General features: G+C 35.4%; 1 protein-coding gene across 1 annotated transcript in view; it reads right to left on the bottom strand.

Moving 5' to 3' along the window:
* Positions 1-19472, bottom strand: part of dnajc8 (DnaJ (Hsp40) homolog, subfamily C, member 8) — a 30304-nt gene extending 10832 nt beyond the window's left edge. The window contains exons 1-8 of the mRNA XM_039740175.1: positions 19356-19472; positions 17802-17903; positions 15038-15094; positions 10494-10560; positions 9935-10029; positions 8968-9039; positions 7943-8034; positions 302-377 (exon numbers count right to left, since the gene is read on the bottom strand). Coding sequence (XP_039596109.1) covers positions 302-377; positions 7943-8034; positions 8968-9039; positions 9935-10029; positions 10494-10560; positions 15038-15094; positions 17802-17903; positions 19356-19430 — 636 coding nt within the window. The 5' untranslated portion in view covers positions 19431-19472. The remainder of the gene's footprint in view (positions 1-301; positions 378-7942; positions 8035-8967; positions 9040-9934; positions 10030-10493; positions 10561-15037; positions 15095-17801; positions 17904-19355) is intronic.
* Between the last annotated feature and the right edge of the window lie 1754 nt (positions 19473-21226).

The following is a 21226-nucleotide window of genomic DNA, read 5'->3' as shown; positions in this document are numbered from 1 at the left end:
AACCAATGGCGGTAAAATGCTGATCACAACTAGAGATGCTGTGAAAAGGTGGAAGGATCACTTTGAGAAACAACTGAACCTGATGCATATATCCCTCCTGACTGGAGGGACTGAAATAGCACCCTTTAAGAACATATTAAGATTGACAGTATGTTATCTTTGTTAGATGCAGAATGCTACAGAAGGTTTATATATACACCTGTATTTCCTCTACAGACAATCTTGTGGTCATAAAATTATTACACTGTAAAAATATTCTCAAGTGGGGCTCTGAAAGCTTAAAACAATATGGACAAAATACCTCGAAATTTTTCTGCCACTCTCTCTCACGCTTGGCTTTTTCTTGTGCTTCAATTTCTTCTTCTCGTTGTCTTTTTCTGAAACAAAACAGAAAACACATTTAAACGAAAAACGTTAATTTTGTACATATGTGTATGAAATAACATTCCATACAATTTAGGGCTACTGATGAAAAAAAGACTAAATAAATATGCCCACACCTGCATCACAAGTAGTAAGGAAGGTACTAAGAACTCAAGTTTGGGAACATCATGCCACCTTTAAATACATATGTGGTTAAAAAATTACACTAGACTGCAAACAGAAACACAAAGCTCAGCTTCTACACATTGCTAATATGAGACAGCAATGTTGTTACAATCAAAAAGACCAAATGTGACTGAAACAATAGGGTGCTAATGCTATGAATGCAGCAAACAGACAAATAAATAATACAGAGGCTCCAGATCCACACTTCAGTGAAATATTGGTCCAATGATTAAAAAAGGATCACAAAACAAAACATATAAATAAAAGAAAATCCAAAACCTTTGAAGACAAGCATCAGCATCACTTAAAATGCACACAGATTCAATTGGATTAAAAAAAGGAAAAAAATATAGTTTTTCATTTCTGACGTACGTTTCAGTCATAAGCTTGGAAAGCAGATAGTTTATAACTTGTACTACATACAAGCGCTGAAAATCTCATTAATTAAAAGGATGGCACTTTTCTTGCAAACATAATACTTTGTTATGCAAGTATCTAACAACTAATCTCTAATACGAAATCTCACATTTTCTAGGATAGGTTCCCTGATACTTGCTCACCTCTAAAACTGTTGCAATAAACTGCTATGTTACTCTATTTGCACACATATGTTTCCAGTTTCAATTAGGTTTTCCAGTAAGCCTGATAAGTGAGCATGAAAAGTCTGAACATACTTTAAAGAAATCTTTTGACAGCACCTTGCAACATGAGGCAGGAACAGTATATTTTTTTTCTAATTTTATTGTAATCATTCCATTTAAATAGATCAATTTTTACAAAAAATAAGATTGAAAACAAATCAACCCCCACCCCTGAGAAAGAGAGCATGACCAACGGAGTAAAACTTAGAGCTAGCAAAAATAAACAGAGTTTAAAGGTAAATAGAGAAGAAACATGAATGGGAAGTGAATCTGCTTCCTCAGTGCTTTAATAGCTTATTCTAACATATTATTGATTAGATCCTGCCAGGTTTTGAAAAAGTTCTGCACAGATCCTCTAAGTGAGAATTTGATTTTTTCCAATTTCAAATAATACAAAATATCAGTTACCCACTGACTTAAAATAGGAGAGTTAGGATTCTTCCAGTTTAGCAAAATAAGTCTGTGTGCCAATAGTGTAGTAAAGACAATCGCAGTTTGTTTGTCCTTCTCCACTTTAAGCCCATCTGGAAGAACACCAAACACAGCTGTTAATTAATTAGAAGGGATTGTGACACCAAGGCAGTCTGAAAAGCACTTAACATTTTTTGTCCAGAATGATGTTAATTTGGTGCAGGCCCAAAACATGTGGTCCAGTGAGGCTGGAACTTGATTGCAGCGTTCACAGGTTGGATCTTGCCCTGGAAACATTTTGGACAGTTTTAAGCGAGACAGATGTGCTTGATATATAATTTTGAGTTGAATAATTGTATGCTTTGCGTATATGGAGCTTGAGTGAATTCTCTGCATTGCTACCTTCCACTCCTTTTCTGATGTGTTGAGTGAGAGATCCTTTTCCCATTGTCCTCTTGGATATTTGAAAGGGAGAGATTGAAAAATAATTTTATATATTGCAGAAATGCTTTCCGAGTCCTCGAAGTTGAGCAATATTTTTTCCAGCATAGAGAAAGGTGGGAAAATCGGGCAGGTTCTGTTTAACAAAGTTTCTAATTTGAAGATGGTGAAAGAAATGTGTTGCTGGAAAGTTAAATTTGGAATGTAATTGTTCATAGTATGCAAAGATGTTGTCTATATAAAGATCGCTAAGTAATTTAATCCCAAATGTTTTCCAGATATTAAAAACTGTATATGTTGGCAAGGGTTGAAAAAGGTGGATCTCATGCAGAGGTGCCACAGATAAAAGATTCTCCGTAAATGCTTTCTACATTGGCTCCATATTCTCAGTGAGTGAAGCACAATTGGGTTATTAGTATATCGGCAATAACTTGCATTAATAGGGGCACAAAGCAGGGAATATAAAGAAGTACTGCAGGATTTTATTTCTATTGCGCACCAAGCATGTGTATGTTCATCTATTTGTATCCAGGTTTTTATAGCTTGTATGTTTGCTGGCCAGTAATAAAACTGAAAGTAGGGTAGAGCCATGCCACCTTCTGCCTTAGGTCTTTGTAGGGTCACTCTTTGAATACATGGATGTTTTAAGTTCCAAATAAATTAGGTTATGGTTTTATCTAATAGCTTACAAAATGTATAGATGTTTATTGGAATGTTTTGAAATAAAATGAGAAGCTTAGGAAGGATATTCATCTTAACAATGTTAATTCTTCCAGCTAGAGTGTGATGAAGGGTTGACCATCTATGCAAGTCTTGCTTAATTTTTTCCATACAGACGACGAAACTTTGTTCATAAAGAGCTTTATGTTTACTTGTGATATTTACCCCTAGGTATTTAAACTGACCTGCAATGATAAAAGGTAGGTATCCAATCTAATATTGTATGCTTGAGAATTCACTGGAAAGAGCACACTTTTATTCAAATTAATTCTGAGACCAGTGATCTTTTGAAATTCTGTAAGTGCTGTTAAGATTGCAGGCAGAGTATTTTGTGGGTCTGATATATACAGTACCATATCATCTGCATATAGAGAAATTTTCTGTTTAAGTACTTCTCTGATAATCCCTTTTATCTGATAAGCATTTCGACAGTGAACTGCTAGTGGTTCAATGGCGACTGCAAACAGCAGTGGTGACAAGGGGCATCTTTGTCTGGTACCACGTTCTAGTTTAAAGTAGCCTGAACAAATGTTAATACAAACTGAAGCTCCTGGATTGGTATACAGTAGTTTGATCCATGCACAAATGTTCGGGCCAAACCCAAATTTCTCTAATGTAGTGAAAAGGTTGTTCCATTCAATCACATCAAATACTTTTTCTGCATCCAATGATATCTTGTGTGTTTGACTTTGGTGGTGAATATATTACATTAAACAGATGTCAAAGATTGGAAGCCTTTCATATATCCAATTTGATCTTATGAAAGCAGCACTTTTTCCATCCTTCTAGCTAGGACTTGAGAGTATCTGAACATCATTACTCAGAAGTGAAATTGTTCTGCATGTTGTACATTGTAATAAGTCCTTATTTTGTTTAGGAAAGACGGTGATTAATGCTTGGCGAAAAGTTTGAGGTAGAATTTGATTGTCTCTAGCTTCTGTAAATGTTGCTAATAAGAGGGGAGCTAGCCGAGTGGAGAATTTCTTATAAAATTCGACAAGGTCAACATCAGGGCCTGCTGCTTTCCCACTCTGAAGTGACTTTATAGCATCTAGTAATTTTGATAGCGCCAGAGGTTTATCCAATTCCTACGCACTAAGAGGATCTATTTGTGGTATCTGTAATGCATCCAGAAATGCATTAGATTGTGTGTTGTCTTCTTTAAACTCAGTAGAATATAAGGATTTATAGTAGTCTCTAAATGTGAGCATTATATTTTTATGGTCAATGATTTTATCTCCGTTCATATTGGTGATTGCATTGCGAACATCTTGCTTGTGGATTTGTTGAGCTAAGAGCTTAATATCTTTCTCTCCGTGTTCATAGTAATGATGTCTTTTTTTTTTTTTTTTAAATGAGTTGTTCAGTTTCTTTAATTGTTAAGAGGTTGAGCTCTGAATGCAGAGCTTGCCTTTTCCAATGAAGAGCCTCACTTGGAAATCTGGCATGTTCTTGATCTATTCTAGTAATTTCGCTGGTTAGCTCTGATATCTACTTGGTTTTTAATTTATTTCTGTGGGAAAGATATGAAATAATCTGTCCTCTTGAGAAGGCCTTTAGAGGAGTTTCCCCAGAGAATCCTGCAGAGACATCTGAGGATGTATTTGTCTCTAGAAAGAAACTGATTTGTTTTGATATAAATTCTGTACAGTTCTCGTCTGCTAATAGAAGTGGTTTAACACTAGAATTACCAGAGCCTACGAAAAAACTTGTAAATCCGTCCCACCTTAAATCGCTTCTTAAAATCGTTCACAGCTCTCCACCAGCGTCTTTTGTCATCTAAATGTGCTGATAAAAATCAGGTTGCAAGCAGCCGGCTATTCCACCCCCCACCGACTTAGAACGTGCACAGACTTCTACCAGCTCATGCCTTGATTGATTTTCTGGGAGTGAAGAGGAGTTTTAGAGTGGAAATAATAGATCGTTGTTTGGAACACATGCATTTCACGTCTGTTCCATTTCTACAGTAATCTGTATAAACACATTGTTAAAACAGAAACTTTTTTATATTCTACTAGTAGAAGACAAAATGTAGGCATAAACTATATAATGTATGAAGCCTGAAGTATCAAAGACATACTTTCACAAAAGATAGAAATCTAATACAACAATTGCGCTTTTATTCAAAAATATAACTACAGAAACAAAAAGCTGCCTTAACATGCGACAGTGACACCTGTTTACTATGACTGCCTCCGTGGCGCAATAGAATCAGCTGCCGACACAAAAAGAGCACCAGTGGAGACTTGTTTTATCACAAATCTTTGTCTTACATTAAAGAAAGGAAATCTAGTATAAACCGAGAAAGGAAAATCGTAGAACTCTTCTTGTGCAATTTGACAAACAAAAAGAAAAGCTACTTGAATTCAGACCTTTTTAATTTGTTTTTTTAGTTAAAAGGGGACACCATTACAGTTTGGATAGCGAGCTTGCTTAAGTGTAGCAGCTTACATTTTAATTGGAAAAAGGACCAATTTGAAATTGCTGCTTAGTAAACAATAGGCTTGTATTTTTTACTTATAAACTTGTTAAGCATGTAAGTTTTGTGTCTTCTTTATAAAGAACTTATGAACATTTGATACATTTGCAAGATTTTAAAGATTTGTACTGTATGTCATACAGCAAATGTTTTGGTAAGAAACAAGAACTATGTAATTAAAATCGATATTTAGAATTAAATTCAGGAATTACACTTGTACTCTACGCTGATACTCTACAGAAAAAAAAAACCTTTATAAATATATTAAATGTATATTTTAACAACAAAAAGCTGTAGTGCAATTTATGATTAAAACCTATAAGTACATATATATATTTACATTTAAGCAGTTTTGCCATTATCAATTAATTCAGTGTTCTCAAACTCCGGTCCTGGAGGGCCACAGGTTTTTATTTTAACCCTTTTCTTAATTAATGACCTTCTTTTGCTGAATAACTTCTTTTGAATTAATTTTAATTGACTTGTTTTTTAAGATTTATTCTCCGGAATTTCTTTATTTCTTTCCTTAAACGGCACCCAAACAGAAATGGACATTGAAGCGAGTAAGCCATCAGAAGACCAACTAGGTCAGAGCCTCAAATTCCAACCAATTTTACTCCAAGCAGTTGCTTAATTAGGCACTGATTCTTGTTAATTAAACCCATTTATTCCATGGCTTGTTCTTGCTCTTATTGTGCAATAGTATACATGCCGGAAATTGTTGATTTTCTTTTTTCTAAGAGCAATGTTAAAATGCTTTATTGACCTGAGACCTTCATCTTTGTTTATTTTCAGATATGGTATGATGGATATAGTTTGCTGGTCATGTTTTGACTCATTTTGTATCTCAGTATTGTTTGGCAGTTAAAGAAAAAGAAAATTAAGGGGTCGGAGTCTTCAAGAGCAAGTCAAAAAAAAATTTATTTAAAATAAATTAGTTAGCAGCAAAAACAGTTCACTAATTAGGAAAAGGGTTAGAATGAAAACCTGCAGTCACTCCAAAATATATTGTGTGAGAGAATATATATATTTTGTTTTGTGCTCGAGAAATGGTGGAAACTACTTTTTTAAATTAACAAAAATTATACAATGTTAGTTAGATAGTGTTTCAGGTATGGCATACAGAATCAGGTTACTGTTAGTATATTACTGTTGTGTAGCTCTCCTAAAAACAGTGTAGTTTTTAAAAAAAGTCTTAGCACAACAATCAATACATTATTTAATAACAGGAAATAATTATTTGATCTAACATGCCACAGTAGAAATCACCAAAGAAACATGCAAAACATATGGGAGACTTAGACTGTATGCTTTTAACTAAAAGAAAAATTACCTTTAGACAATGCCAAACAGAAAGTATTGCAGGTATGTAACTGTGGTTCCAAGAAAAACTGAGGCTAATGGCTACAATAATAAGGCAATGAATTCCTTACCATATGTATGACTATATATGTTTTTGTAAAAAAAAAAAAAAAATAAAAATTTGTTACGTATGGCTTTCTGGAAAAAAAGTTAAAACTGAACCGACACACTTGTTTTCTGGATGTGATAAAAAGGTAAAAGACCATAACTTTTTCTTGAGCCTTTGTAGCTGCTCTGTTAATTATCTTAGCTCATCAGTTGCCTTGTTGTCTTGTAATACAAGATGATGCTGTAAAAAAAGTTGTGTAGTGAAGTACTGCAAAAGAACTGAAATAACAAATCCACTCCGTGAGCATCTAACAGCATTAAAAACAAAGTCTAAACGTCAAAACCTCTTAAAGGCACAAAAGCATGAATAATAAATTACACTTCTAAACTGGATTAACAGATTTAACAGGAGGTTTACCATTTTTAAACATTTGGTTCTATAACAAATGCTTGTGTCAATATCTCAAATGGTTTTATTCTTGTTTCACAGATTTCACATAATTAGCCTTTTTGAACCCTATAAACCTCTATAGCAAGAAAGAAGCAAGTTGAGAAAAATAAAAGGATTTACTTCCTTTAAAAAAAATTCAGTGCCACCTAATATCTATACAGATGTTTATATAAATAAAAGGGCTAGAAAATAATGTCAGAGAGAGGGACCGAAATACAGAGACAGAACTTTATTTGTCCCCAGAGGAATTTTAGCATATGACCATTTAAAAAATTGTTGTACTTTGTGACAGAAAATGTATTTTGTAACAAAGGCAATAATAATTCAGTAGCTCAGTAGTTTTAACAAGGCAGATATAAATCTTTTCGTGTGTACAAAACCAAAGAGCACAGAACACAGATTTTGCTTGTATTTACATACATGACAACATTGCTCAAGCCGTGAATGTGGTGCCATCCTGAAAAGGTGTTATGGTAACAACAGCATGGATTTTTTTATGTGATTATATTGCTCTACTCTTGGCTAAAAGTTAGTGAGGTGGTTTGTAGTGACCACAATAAAACTAAGAATTACTGTCATAAAAAAAAAAAGAAAGTAAGCTGCACTCTAACAATTTTGTTTAATTGTAGTGTGCATTATATGCATTATATATGCATTATGTGTAAATTTGTGATTTTATGTCATTGGAGAACGTGAATCTATAGCATAGTTTATAAAACAAATTCCAGAATATGTTAAAAGCTTTTACAATAATTACATATCAAAGACAATTAACAAAATAGCATATACATTGGTTTTAAGAAAACAAAATGTGGACAATGGAGAAAGTATAAATATTACCTTTCATGCATTTCCTTGGCCTCTCTCTCTTTTCTCTTTATTTCCAGCTCAGCAAATAGTTTCATAGTCTGCTTATACACAGCTTGTCTGAACTAAATAAGAAAAAAAAAAAACAATTTCTTCCATGAAGTTTATAACAAACAAAAAGTTTCACTTATTAAATTAGCTGAATTAATTTCTAATCTATATACTGAATTTTACAAGGGCAGGATAGCAAAGTGAAAAAAAAAAAAGTGACTTGGGAATTTTGACAGTTCAGAGAGCAGCATATAATATTAATAGTATTGTTTCACAATTTGGCTGTATGTCCAAAATCATTAAATAATACTAAATGGTTTTCTGTCCAAGAATATGGACCTGTATCATAATAATTGTATACTTATATTGTAATACCAATTTTTTTTTTTTTTATTATTGTGAATTTTTTTAGCTTTTCACTTCTTTTACCACATTTTGTACATACTGGTTTATCATTACCCACTGCGTTAAAACTCTGGTGCAAGACTTAAGAGGCAGCTTTCTTGATTTCTTGAAAAGGAAGTCAGCAGGAAACACTGAAATATTTTCAGTGCCAGTCCCAGTAACGAAGCTACTGGGCAAATAAGAAATGATCAAATATAGACTGGTCTTCTTTGCCATGAAAATTCCTCTATTCCCTCACCATCAAGATTGCTTTGTAAAATCCAGTAATAGGAATAAGATACTTTTGTGATATTTAATAGGTCCTCCACAATTATTGTAAACTGGGAAAGGGTACATCCTGCACCTACTCACTATATCAAGAGACAAAACATTCTAGACTTGATCATAACATAAAGAACAAAGAAATTTGGTGCTATCACCAATTAGGACTGGACTTGTGGGATCCAAGTTATGCTACAGGCTGGTATAGGAATGTTATCATCTGGTACTGTGTACTGGTTACTATAAAGTTTGTTCTAGGGAAAGAAAAAAAGATGAGGAGTCCTGGCATACCCAAACAAAATCATGATTTCTCTGCATCCCAGTTTTCATTAATACTTTACCATTTCAGGGTCATCTTCTTCAACCATCAAAGGCTTTCCTTCTTTCTTTAGTTGCTTCTTCTTTTCCTTCATCTTGAAAGAAAAGAAAAAGGCAAACGTGTAATATCTAAATTGCTTATTTTTTCTCTATATTCATAATTAAATGGAAAAATAAAATTTACAGTTTAAATTTTCAAAAAATAATTGCAAGCTATGCATTTTCAATATTAACAACTGAAATTCTCAGCCACTGAAGCCTCTAATCAAAACCTCAGTTTGTTCTACAGTTAGCCAATAAAAAGTGTCATTTTGCTTGACTTCTCATTCTAAATACAGTAAAGCTTATCAAGGACCATGCCCCACTTGACCTACTTCTTTCCCTCATTAAAGTTGTAATTTCAGCACTTGTTAGATTGAATAGTACAGTAAAAACAAAGCACTTTTTCTCTGTATAGCTCCTAAAGAAAACCTCTCAGGCAACATCTAATACACTCAGCAAAACCCACGGGCTATATAAGCAGAACCCACTTAATGCAAATTCTTTCTAGGCTGCATATTGACAGAAAGAATAGACATTTTGGAAAGCACAATGCTCAACAAATTGTTAAATAACAAAGAGAATGCTTAAATCAACACTTATGCCATAGCAAGAAGAAGCTATTGATATCAAATAATCAGGGAAATAAAGAGTTGCATGTTCATGGTTTTGCAATATTTTTGACTGTTAAAATACATTTGGTGCATATGTAACTTTGTTTTTCACCTTAAAATATGCATGTGAAAGCAGAAGGGGCCATTTATTAATGAGAGACTAGAAAACAGAATTAAAACATATTTAGTAACACCGGCAATGGCATTCACTAAATTATTCAAACTAAAGTCTTGCTTCATTTGTCTGAGAAAAGCTATATACATTTTACAGTATGTAAATAACTTGTAGACGTAAGTGAAGAATCTTACAGAGAGGTCATCAATATTGCACACTCACCATATGTTCCACATACTCTTTTCCTGCATGGATCACATCAATAGCACGCTTCTTCTGGTCACTGTCCTGAAGCATCTTATAGGCTTTATCAACAGCTGCAGGAACAAAGTATAATTCACATAAAAAGGGACATATGGCTCTCATTAAACATAGTCATATGACTTTAAACTATCGTAACTAAGGGACAACTTCTTACTTCCAATATCAGTGATCTTAAAGCATTTTTTTAATTGTTTACCCCTTTGCCAAGTCACTGATGAAGATGTCATTGAACACAATGAGTTCTAGGATTGTAGCATTCCAGATCAAACAGCAACTGTTCAAAGGGGTGAGAAGTTCTTTAAAATAACTAATACAACAACTTGGATTTAAATTTCTTCCAGTTGTGTACCCTAAATTAATGAGTGAAGATTGTACCCATTATGCCTTGAAGAACTTAAAATATAAAAAATAGTAACATTGATTAACTGTTGTTCCTAAGGATGTAGATAGATAGATAGAGAGAGATAGATAGAGACAGATATAGATAGATAATAAAAATAAAAATAAAAAAATCTACCTTCAAACGCTTTTTGAGCCCGCTCTACATCATCTTGATTTTTGTCCGGGTGAACCAAAATGGATAGCTGCAAGGAAAATAGGCATGTTACAATTCTTTACATATTTAGTAAAAACAATATTTAATCAAGAAAAAAAGCTTCATTCATGATAATTGATCTTTCTTTAGGGAGTTGCAATGCTTTATGGAAAACACCTACTAAGATCATGATAAAAAGCTATTATGTTTAAGGAATAACTCATTTGTTTTGAGGTGAATCTCATTTTGGAAGGTATCATGCCAAACAGAGGTACAGGAAGCATTTAATTTTCTTATGAAATGTCTGTAGTACAGTGATGCTGACAAAAATGCTTTGAACAACAAGTTACTCCAGCTGATGAGAAACTTGCAGAGGCGTATTATTAGATTCATTATGATCATAACAACTGCTAGTGTGAAAGCAAGCTGTCTAAATCTGGGAGGCTATCAATTGCATATGTTGGTTGACAACAGTGTTTGTATATTATGAAATGAATGCTGGTCATGATAAACTGATAAGTTCAGGTCAGAGCTATACTGTTGCTTCACACCTTGCACTGTGCTGCGTACATATGAGAAAATAACATTGCAGAACTGCACGTGCTACAAGTGTATCAATGAAACTTATTCACAAATCTGTGACCAGCAGCAGGCCAAGTGAGCACACCTGACAGGGACAATAATGGCATACTGGAGGTAAATCAGTCAATGCAGGACTCATTACTAAGAATGTCACTAGAACTGATACTTCAGGACTAATTGGGTACCAGATTTACAAAAATGTAACAGTACTAGCTCTGTCAATTGTGATGTTGCGAGTTTTAAATACAAAAAGTGTGAGGTTGTCCACTACACCAGGGTACCTATGGTGAGTATGTGTGTGTAAATTACCACTTCTATATATACAGTTAGGGTAATGTTTTCAATTAATGTTCCCCAACAAACAAAACATAATTTTCATTTTTCTTTTGCATAACTCACTGAACACTCCTAAAGCTTTTGCTGCTATTGGAAAGACTGGAAATTTCATGTAAATGCTCTTAAAGTGTAAGTTCCAAGTCTGACAATTCATGGAAAACAATGCTTCCCCCATTCTCTTAAGTTGTTGTATAGTGCTGTCTTTAATGATTTGAAATAAAAAAGTAACCTAGTCAGCCAGAAACTGCATTTTTAAGCCAAATTGTGGACCAAGCAGCAAATGAATAGTAATATCAGGCCTCCACAAAGTGGGGACATATGTTTCATGTAGAAACACATAAAACTCCCATGAAAGCAGCATCTGTCTTGAAGTTAGGCTCCGGTGTGAATACCTAATGTGTAACCAGAGTGAACATCTCAAATATATTCATTAAAGGAAGACTGTTGCTGAAAAAACTACGAATGACGAACAGGCTTTTTAGCCAACAATTTGTCTAACTGATTTGAATTCACTGAAACATTTGTTATCATTTTAAAGCCAAGACCATCATGAAACAGTTTCAGAAATTGAAAAAATTCTTCAGCACTGGTTAATGTTTATAACATGCCTGAACAAGTTCAAAATTACTCTTTTCAATTTGTCTCTTGGATGCAGTAAATATCTGCAAACAATCCTCTCCACCCTAGTGCTACCATTTTCTTGCAGCCATGTTTGTGCTGAAAGCAAAGCGATATCCCACTCTGGAATCACTGCACTTGAAGTGGATGAAATCTATACAAAGCTTAAAGCAAGGTACAACCAGAAAAGTTTACTAGTTTACTCCCAGGTCCTTAATTATTAATAAGACTAGCAAAATACTTGCGCTTCGCCGCGGCGAAGTAATGCCTTAAAATTTTCATTAAGAAGAAAATTAAACCTTTTTAAACTGAGGGAAAATATACCAATAATTATTTGTTAAGGATCTCTTTATATGCCAAGTTGTCAGTTCGGCCCTCCGGTTGTAATATGACCAAGCTGTGCACTGAGCTTACTCTTGAGAATGCAACGTACAGCTGGCCATGTGAAAAGCAAACTTGCCTCAGATCTCACAGCTTCGATTGCTGCTGTCATAATCGGTTTGAGTTTCATGGTTTGTTTCAATTACGTTATTATTTGCAGGACTTGTTGTGTTGAAGTGACATTCGGCATCTGTCAAGCGTTGTAAGCATACAACTGGTTTCATCGATAACTTCGCATCCAGCTTTTGAGAGTTGAAACATTCATAAACATCAAAGTGTCCACTACTCAAATCGTCACCTGTGAATCTAAGATCTTTAAGAGCCATTGGCGGTTGTCCAAAAGTGTAAAATATTTGGCCATTTCAGTACACTTGAAAGCGACAACCGAACAATTCAAAGGTAGCCATCAACTCACATGCAGAACCATAGGTGAATGGCTTAAGCATTTCACTCTTCTAGTGCTCCTGTGTAGTATAATTATCTCCTGTACCGTCATCAGTCCACACCTTGAACCTGTCCCAGTCATTTAATACATAAGACACAATGTTCCTCCGGATATCAAGAGTGAGCCTGATATGGCCGTGCAATATGTAACAAAGAGAATGGAAAAGGTAGGTGGTATCTCCGGGCATGGAAACCACTCGGTAGATGACAGTTCTTTGATCGATGGTGATCACCTTGATAGACATGTCAATGGGGGTACGGTTGGAACGATAAAGGAAATGGGTACCTGAACAATGTTAAGTAAGTCTAAAATACCTACACAATAACTATAATCGTAATAAACGAACAATAAAACAGTGGGGAAGCCGTGGATTAAATGAAAAGGCTGTAGTTATCAGCAGGGAGACATGAATACCGTGGCGAAGCAAGGAAGGGAATGAAGAGACCGAAGCGACAGTCCAACCTACCTGGAAAGGGGTCTCTCTTTAAACTGCCTTTCCCAAGGTTTCTTCCATTTTTCCCTACAAGGTTTTTTTGGGAGTTTCTCCTTGTCTTCTCAGAGAGTCAAGACTAGGGGGCTGTCAAGAGGCAGGGCCTGGTAAAGCCCATTGAGCCATTTCCTGTGTGATTTTGGGCTATACAAAAATAAACTGTATTGTACTGTATTGTATTGTATATAGGCAGGCAGCCAACAACGTGGGAGGCATGGGGATGGGGGACCCAACGTTGCCTCACACGGTGACCGAGCTGCAGGCTACGGATATATGGTATATATGTACGTAAGTAGGATTCAGTTAAGTTAATCCTACGTAAGTAGGATTCTTGAAGATGGGCCCATAGTTAACAAAGACCGTTGGAAAGTTCAATATGGCGGCCGACAGTGGCGTCATACCACCAAAATAAGTACGTACATTGGTTTTGGTTAGCGCAGGGAAGCCGCCTACCAAATTTCGTGAAGATGGGGCCATAAATAAGAAAGTTTAACATGGCAGACATTGTCGACCGTTACGCGTAGAATTTCTAAATGAAACCTGCTTAACTTTTGTAAGTAAGCTGTAAGGAATGAGCCTGCCAAATTTCAGCCTTCTACCTACACGGGAAGTTGGAGAATTAGTGATGAGTGAGTGAGTCAGTCAGTCAGTGAGGGCTTTGCCTTTTATTAGTATAGACACTCATTGAGCTGTAAACTGTGGCTGCTTAATGCAAATAAACTGAATTGTCCTTTAAAAAGTGCTAAAATTAAGGTAGAAAATACATACACAGAATTCCTAGAACTAGCCAGGGCACCTTATCAAACCTGCAATTTTTCCCAAAATAAGTGTGGCTTAATTTCTGCTGTGTTTTAATAATTGTTACATTTAACATTGTGCGTTTTGTTCCGAAGTATGACATCTCTCTTGTATTTTTGTACAGGTACAGACTGATATTTGTCACATGATACAAACATGATTCTTTTCAGATTTAATGTCGCTCCTTGGCCGTGGCTCTAACAGGGTGGAAGCACTAATATTAAAATTATGCTCTGGCATTGAAAAGGCTAAAGACTTAAATAACAACTAATCTTCACACAATAATAAAAGAACACCCCATTTCACAAATGTGATAAAATCTGAAGACTACAACATGAAAGAACCAGCTAGTATAATTCCACAATCCCAAATTTTAGAAAGCTCAGAAAAACCTAACTTGTTTTATATTTAAAAAAAAAAAAACTTTCCCCATCTTAGAGCAGGCAGAGTAATTTAAACAAATGCATACTAATGAAACATTTTGGTGCCTGCCACCTATTACTTTTAGTTCTCCAGGTTTACCGAATTTCCAGTGAAGATGTTGTGCTTTTTGTTCCCATAATAAACAAGATATTATTGCATTTGGGAACTATCTGTTTCTTGCTATGGTTTTGTACTGAAATGCTAAATATGTCTAAAAATAAAACATGGAGTAGCTGCTGAAGTATCATGGAAGCAACAATTTGTAATGATTAGGTGAAGAGATTTAAAAGGAAACAAAAACTGATCCTAGCCATTAACATGCATACATTAAAACAATTTTAGAAAAATAGCAGCATGTAAAACAGTTCATCCTGTATAATATTCAAAAGCTATTAATAAAAAAAAAAAAAAACACACAGAACATCTATTGAAAATACATAAATCTTGAAATACCTGTCTAAATCTTTTCTTAATTTCTTCATCTGTTGCTTCTGGATCAAGCTGTAACACCTACAGAAACAAAGGGGGGAAAAAAAAAATCACACAATGAGAACTCAAACTGGCATAGTCTCCTCCAGTTTTCATCCCAAACAATTTGATAAGTCCTGAAAAGTCATAAAATAATTCTATAAAGCCAGTGTCACACTGCAACATTTCAATGATTTTCTAATGATTGGCTTCATTGACATAATCTTAAGCAAATCGCAGAAAGTTGCAGTGCAAGCCCAAGATTTTAAGCTTTGCAGTGTAACTTCATCAGTTCCTCAGTCATACCCCTCCATGACTCAAAATCAAAACTGCTTAATTTGTCATAACAAGTCACCAGTCGTAAGAGTGTATTCTTGCGAATACAAGAATTGACAGTACATGACGACTCAACTGGGCGTACAATGCATATAATGCCGATGAACATTGGAGACCTAGAGCAGATTGCAAGAAAAAGAAACATAGTTCTGGAAAGTACACATGGAGGACAAACCCAAACTTCAGATTTTAGGTTTTTCAAAAAAAAGATAAAATGTGGGCTGATACTATACCTGACCTCTGCCTATGCCATATATGCTTGTTCAGACAGTAGGCTAACTACAAAAGTTCAGCAGCTCCCAAAATGAGGTGATGTCACAATACTTTGTGACATAACAGACTTGTAACCATAATGAAAAGGTGTGAAGAATCACTCACCTCTGTTGTGCCTAGTCATTTAATTTGATGAAAATTTATGACCGATTATGATTTTATCTGTGATATATTTCTCAGACTTATCAAATGTATTGCGAGACACCACTATCGAACATTCTGTTATAAAAATAGAAGCTTTCTGAATATCTTGGGGAATTATTGTCAACATAAAATACAGACATAAGTTGGCATTTACACCTAAAACAAATAAAAATAACTGACAAATGCAAAAGTAAACTTAACTTACCACAATACTTTAATAAATAGGTTAATGGCCAATTACACGGGTAATGCCACTATAATAAACCAACAGAATTTTACATTTAAAGCACTATTTTTAAATTGAATATACTAATTGGAGGTTTACTGGGCTCTTCTCTCCATAGCTGCAGATGGCATAAACCAAACACAGAATTGCCATGGTAGACTATTCCATGACGAAAAAAACAAAGAAAAGAAAAAGCTTCACTTTGACTGTGAGGAAATGGCTTAAATTTGCAAAAACCCAACCTGAACATTCTTGGCAAAAACACTCTTCATACAACCAGGGGCGACACAATCGATCTTTTTTTGGCCACCTGAAATGAAAGAACCCCGAACAACATGCAGACTATCGGTCTATGCATGGATCACACTTGAGTATGGTGTTCAGAGCCACAGTTTCTTGCACACCAACTGCAGTAACAAGACCTAAGCCAGGGGTATCAAATTCAGATCATGGAGGGTTGAAAGTGGCTGGTTTTCATTAAAGCCACTATCTTAATTAGTAACCTATTAACACAGTTAATTTACCACACTTTTTTCTTAATTCCAACTTAACTTCTACTTGACTTTCTTTTTAAGATTATTTTTTCTAACCAGGGGCCAAAAAATAAAAACATGCAAACTGAGCCAGCAGATGACCAAATTACTCAGGGGTCTCAAACTCAGTTCCTGAAGGGACTAGATTTTTGCTATAACTAATTTCTTAATTAGAAGCCAATTCTTGATGTAAACGAAACTCAATGCAATTGTTCATTAGCACTCTATTTCTACCACAAGAAAAAACACTGATTTTTTTTTCTGAGAGCAACAGGCCACATCAATATTTCTCAAAATTTCACTTTCATTTTTTTAATATTTTATTGAAACAAATATTGAGTGATGGACACAGGCAAAAATGAGAGTTGGCATCATGTTGGAAGCAGTAATTGGATACTAATGAAAAAAAGTAGCTGGAATGAAAAACTGCAGTCACTGTGATCCTCCAGAATCTGAGTGAGACACTTTTAACCTAAGCAAATACCTATCATTGAATCTCTTGAAAGAGGAAGCAGATACTGAAAGCTTTTTTACCTATCCAAAGACATGATCTCGTACAAAAGTTTTTAAAATATGAGCTATGCTCATAAGCTTGTTTTTAAGGGGTCGTCTTAGAGGAACAAATCTGAACTGGACAAGAAAACAATAAAGCCACTGGTCAGAGGTGTTTTCTCAACAAAGTATCTTCAGCACCCTGCAGTGTACACTTCATAGAGCCTCCAAACATACTACAGGGGTTGCAAATGATCCTGCCCACAGATCTGAGAAAAACATGTCCACAGCTTATCGTCCCAACCACAAAAGCCTGTAATCACATCTATCTGACCTCCAAAGTTTACTCTGCGAGAATGCAGTCACAAGTGATTCAAAAAAGCAAGTGTGTCTCTGATAAATAGCAATTCCTGGATGCACTGAGGTGCCCAATGCTATAGTACCTGAGCAGCTTATTTATTTAAGAATCTGGACTCCAACATTCAGCTTCTGTGTCCCCTAACTAAAATTAAACAATAATAAGCCACAAGAACTACTAGGTATTTTTACACCACCAGAAACACCTCGATGATGGAAAAAAATGGCATTCCAGAGGAGCTGTTCTTCAGCAGCTGCCATACAGATATTTTGAGGGATCTGAGAAAAGTTTTCAAAATATTTTTTTCTAAAAATAAATATTTTCATTTAAATTAAGAAGACATGCTGTTTGAAGAAACTATACAAAAACACTTTTGAAAGACCTTACCTCATAAGGATTAAGATTAAAATAAGATGAACCAGGCCGGGTTAGTCTTTCAATTTGTTGCTTTGGTGTTAAAACTGAATCTCGCTTCTCAATTTGTTTTACCTGTTCATGTTCAAGAAAGAAAGATATGCATTAATACACTTACAGTACAGCATTGGTTTTTAAAAAAAAACTGCATAAGATTCTCTGGTTCAGTCCAAAAGGATTGCAGGTTTTTGTTATAATCCAAGTTACTTAACGAGAAATCAATGTTCACCAATACTAGAACTTACTTAATTTTATCAATTTTAAGTGCTTTTACTCTGCCGTATCATGTTATGTTATTCCTATAAGTTTGTTTTTTTTTAAAAAAGGAATACTGTCCAAATGATTTAGCATCTCTAAGTCCTTCACTTTTTCCTCTCTCTTCCAAATATTTACTAAACCAGATTCTTCATGAAGGAAACAGAGGATGGGACTAGGATTGACTGGGAACTACACCTTATTTTGTTATTTCTATCTCATTTAACTGGTAGCTCCTGAAGCCACTAAAAACTAAGAATGCAGATACTGAAAGCTAAAAAAAACCAAGTAAATGTCAGGAACCTTAACAGGCAAATTAATGGAAATAGCGCTGAAAAATGTTGCTTGAGTAATAATTTTTCAGAAGCAATAACTGGCTTATGATTAACAAACAAGTTAGCACAAAAAAGCTCCAACCACTGCGGGTTTGTAAGGCCGAACTTGAAGAACCCGAACATAAAGCAACAGAACAGCACGCCAGTCCATCAAGATTGACAGCCATTCACAAGTCCAAAGTTGGAAATGTCAGACCATTGTACAGCTTCCTATAAATTTCATACATCTATTAGGCACACAGAAAACCCAAGCACAACAGAAATTAATATTCCACACATATATATGCCAGCTCTGTAAAAGTTAGATGGGTAAGTAGCTACACTAACCACTATGCGATCGTGGATAAAGCTATTCAAAATTAATTGGACAAAGCACTGCCACATCTCCAAAACTGTGCGCCAAAGCAGATGACAGCTTTTATATACACATTGCATTAAGTTATTTAAAATTTTAATGAAAATGATCTTCAGCTCAAACCACCACAACAACAAATTGACACTTTCTGAAAGCGTTCTAGCATTTACAGTATTCTGATGCATACATGATACAATAATGTAGGTCAAAAGACATCTGGTATATAAAGTACACAACAGTGCTGACCAGTAGGGTTCGTAATTCTCCACAGAATCCACAGGCTTCTCAAGATGCACAAACACTAATGGATGTGATGGATACCGAGAGCGACCAAAACTATGAAGAGACTATTTCATTAAAACGTTGTCACTGGGCAAGGCAAACTCATTTTAAATCGCTGCGCGCCTACTGCTCTTTTATCTTCTTCAGTCTCTTGGCACTCTATCGCCAGGCAATGGGGTGAAGTCGCAAAGGCCCTGGACAGCATGCAACCCGAGGAAATGAGACCTGAAACAGCTAATACCGGTGTACGCCTTTTAAGGTATACTTTCCCTTCCCTCATATTATTCTTAATTATCTCACCTCAGTGTAAAAAATCTGAAAAGCTTCCTCGCCACCAACTCCCGCAGAGCCTGCCTCTCCCCCCGCGCTCGCCATGTTGGCTGAAGACTCAATCGCTAAAACTAACCCTAGACACGTGACTAGGGCCTCGACCTCAACATAACAACAGATGGGCTACCCACAATACTCCGCGTACCCTTTACGTGAAGCTTTATTTAAACACGCAATAAAAAAGTATTTTTCAATAAGAAACGAAGAAAAACAAAACAATGAAATCATTGAAATAACTTTTTACATAACCTTAGCAATTATTACAAAAAAATCAGCTCAATTTGCTTACCTTTCAATGTGGATTTTTAGTTTCTTGTAAAGACTCCAATATTGAATGTGATGCTAAGCTTACATTAAGAATGAATTGTACAAGTAACCTGAGCAGTTATATCATTAGAGTAAAGTGTTGCGTTATACCAGAGGTAGTGGTGCTCAAACCACACCAGTAGCTGTGTAAAGGCATCCCACTACTGCCACCATTATCACTGAAACAGAACCCTCTCCCAGTATTTTTGCAGCTTGCTGCTCACTTGGTGCCTCATTTATAAAACTTTGTGTGGATTCAAGAGTGAAAATATGTGCACACCAAAATAACAGGAAAATGCATACACCAAAAAAAAAATCAAATGTATAAAATCTGGTATACACACATTTCTATGCAATTTACAGTTTTAAAATGACAATCACCTTGGAAAAATGCATACATGAGCATGCCTTGAACGCCGCCTTTAATCATTCTAATATGGACCATGCTAATCAACCTCATACATAATCAGTCACGATACTGCAGAATCTCATTGGCTTATTGAGCAGCATCTCTCTGCTGATGCGTCGAGACCCCACCACCTCCATTCAAGAGTATCTGGTTGTGCTCTGCAACTGAGAACACAAGATCATGCGTGACCATTACAGTGCCTCTGCTCTGTGCTCTGTGGGTCTGGAAAAAGGCATAAGGCACCATTGTTTGAGCGCTTAGCCACTATCACCCGGAACATTTAATGATGTGATTGCTGTTACAATGAATAGTACAAGCCATTTTAAACAATGAAGGTTTAGCCAGTTACCTTACCAACAAGCCAGCCACCACATATAATACCATCATGTCTGGCAAAGCTACTTTGCCTTAAAAATAAATAAATTACAGGTTAACCCAGGCCATCAGGACACAATGTTTGCAAGTTAAATCTTGGATGACTTGTACATTGATGGAATGTCACTGCTTATCAGTGACAAAATCGGCTTCATTCTCACTAGTTGCCCTTATTGCAATATGAGGGTAGTAAAGTGCTCTGATTATATTAGGAGAACTGGACACTGCCGCAAATTGCTTTTTCATGTTGACAAAAACATGTTGGTATTTCTTTTTATATATGTACACCCACACCATACAAAAACTGGACGTAGTGTATCACTGGTCATTTATTGGCAAGATGGCCGAGAAATTTCTGACCTGTCAGCCAGTTCCTTGAGAAGTGACAACAGGTAGCCAATATAAAATGACAAAGAAACAAAAAGGTCCTTCAGTGCAAATACTCAGCATTGGCCCTCTTAAAAGGGAACTAAAACACAGTCAGTGTGTAATATTTATTGTTTTTGAGGTGTGATACGTTTGTCATGTCAGCACACATCATGATAATGGCTCAGTGATATGAATTATTACACGTGTGTGTCATCATTTAGCTGGTTTGGTTGCATTTCCCTACTTTGATCAAAGGTGTCATCATTTCCCAGTTTCTCCAAAATGTTGCATATAGCATGGGTCAGAGTTGTCATAAATATAATTCCCCTGTCAAGTTTTCTTTTATAAATCCTGATGTTTGCATGGAATATTTCAAGTATCT

This window comes from Polypterus senegalus, chromosome 17 (assembly GCF_016835505.1).
Source record: "Polypterus senegalus isolate Bchr_013 chromosome 17, ASM1683550v1, whole genome shotgun sequence".
NCBI lineage: Eukaryota > Metazoa > Chordata > Cladistia > Polypteriformes > Polypteridae > Polypterus > Polypterus senegalus.
This window is presented reverse-complemented; position numbering and strand designations above follow the sequence as displayed.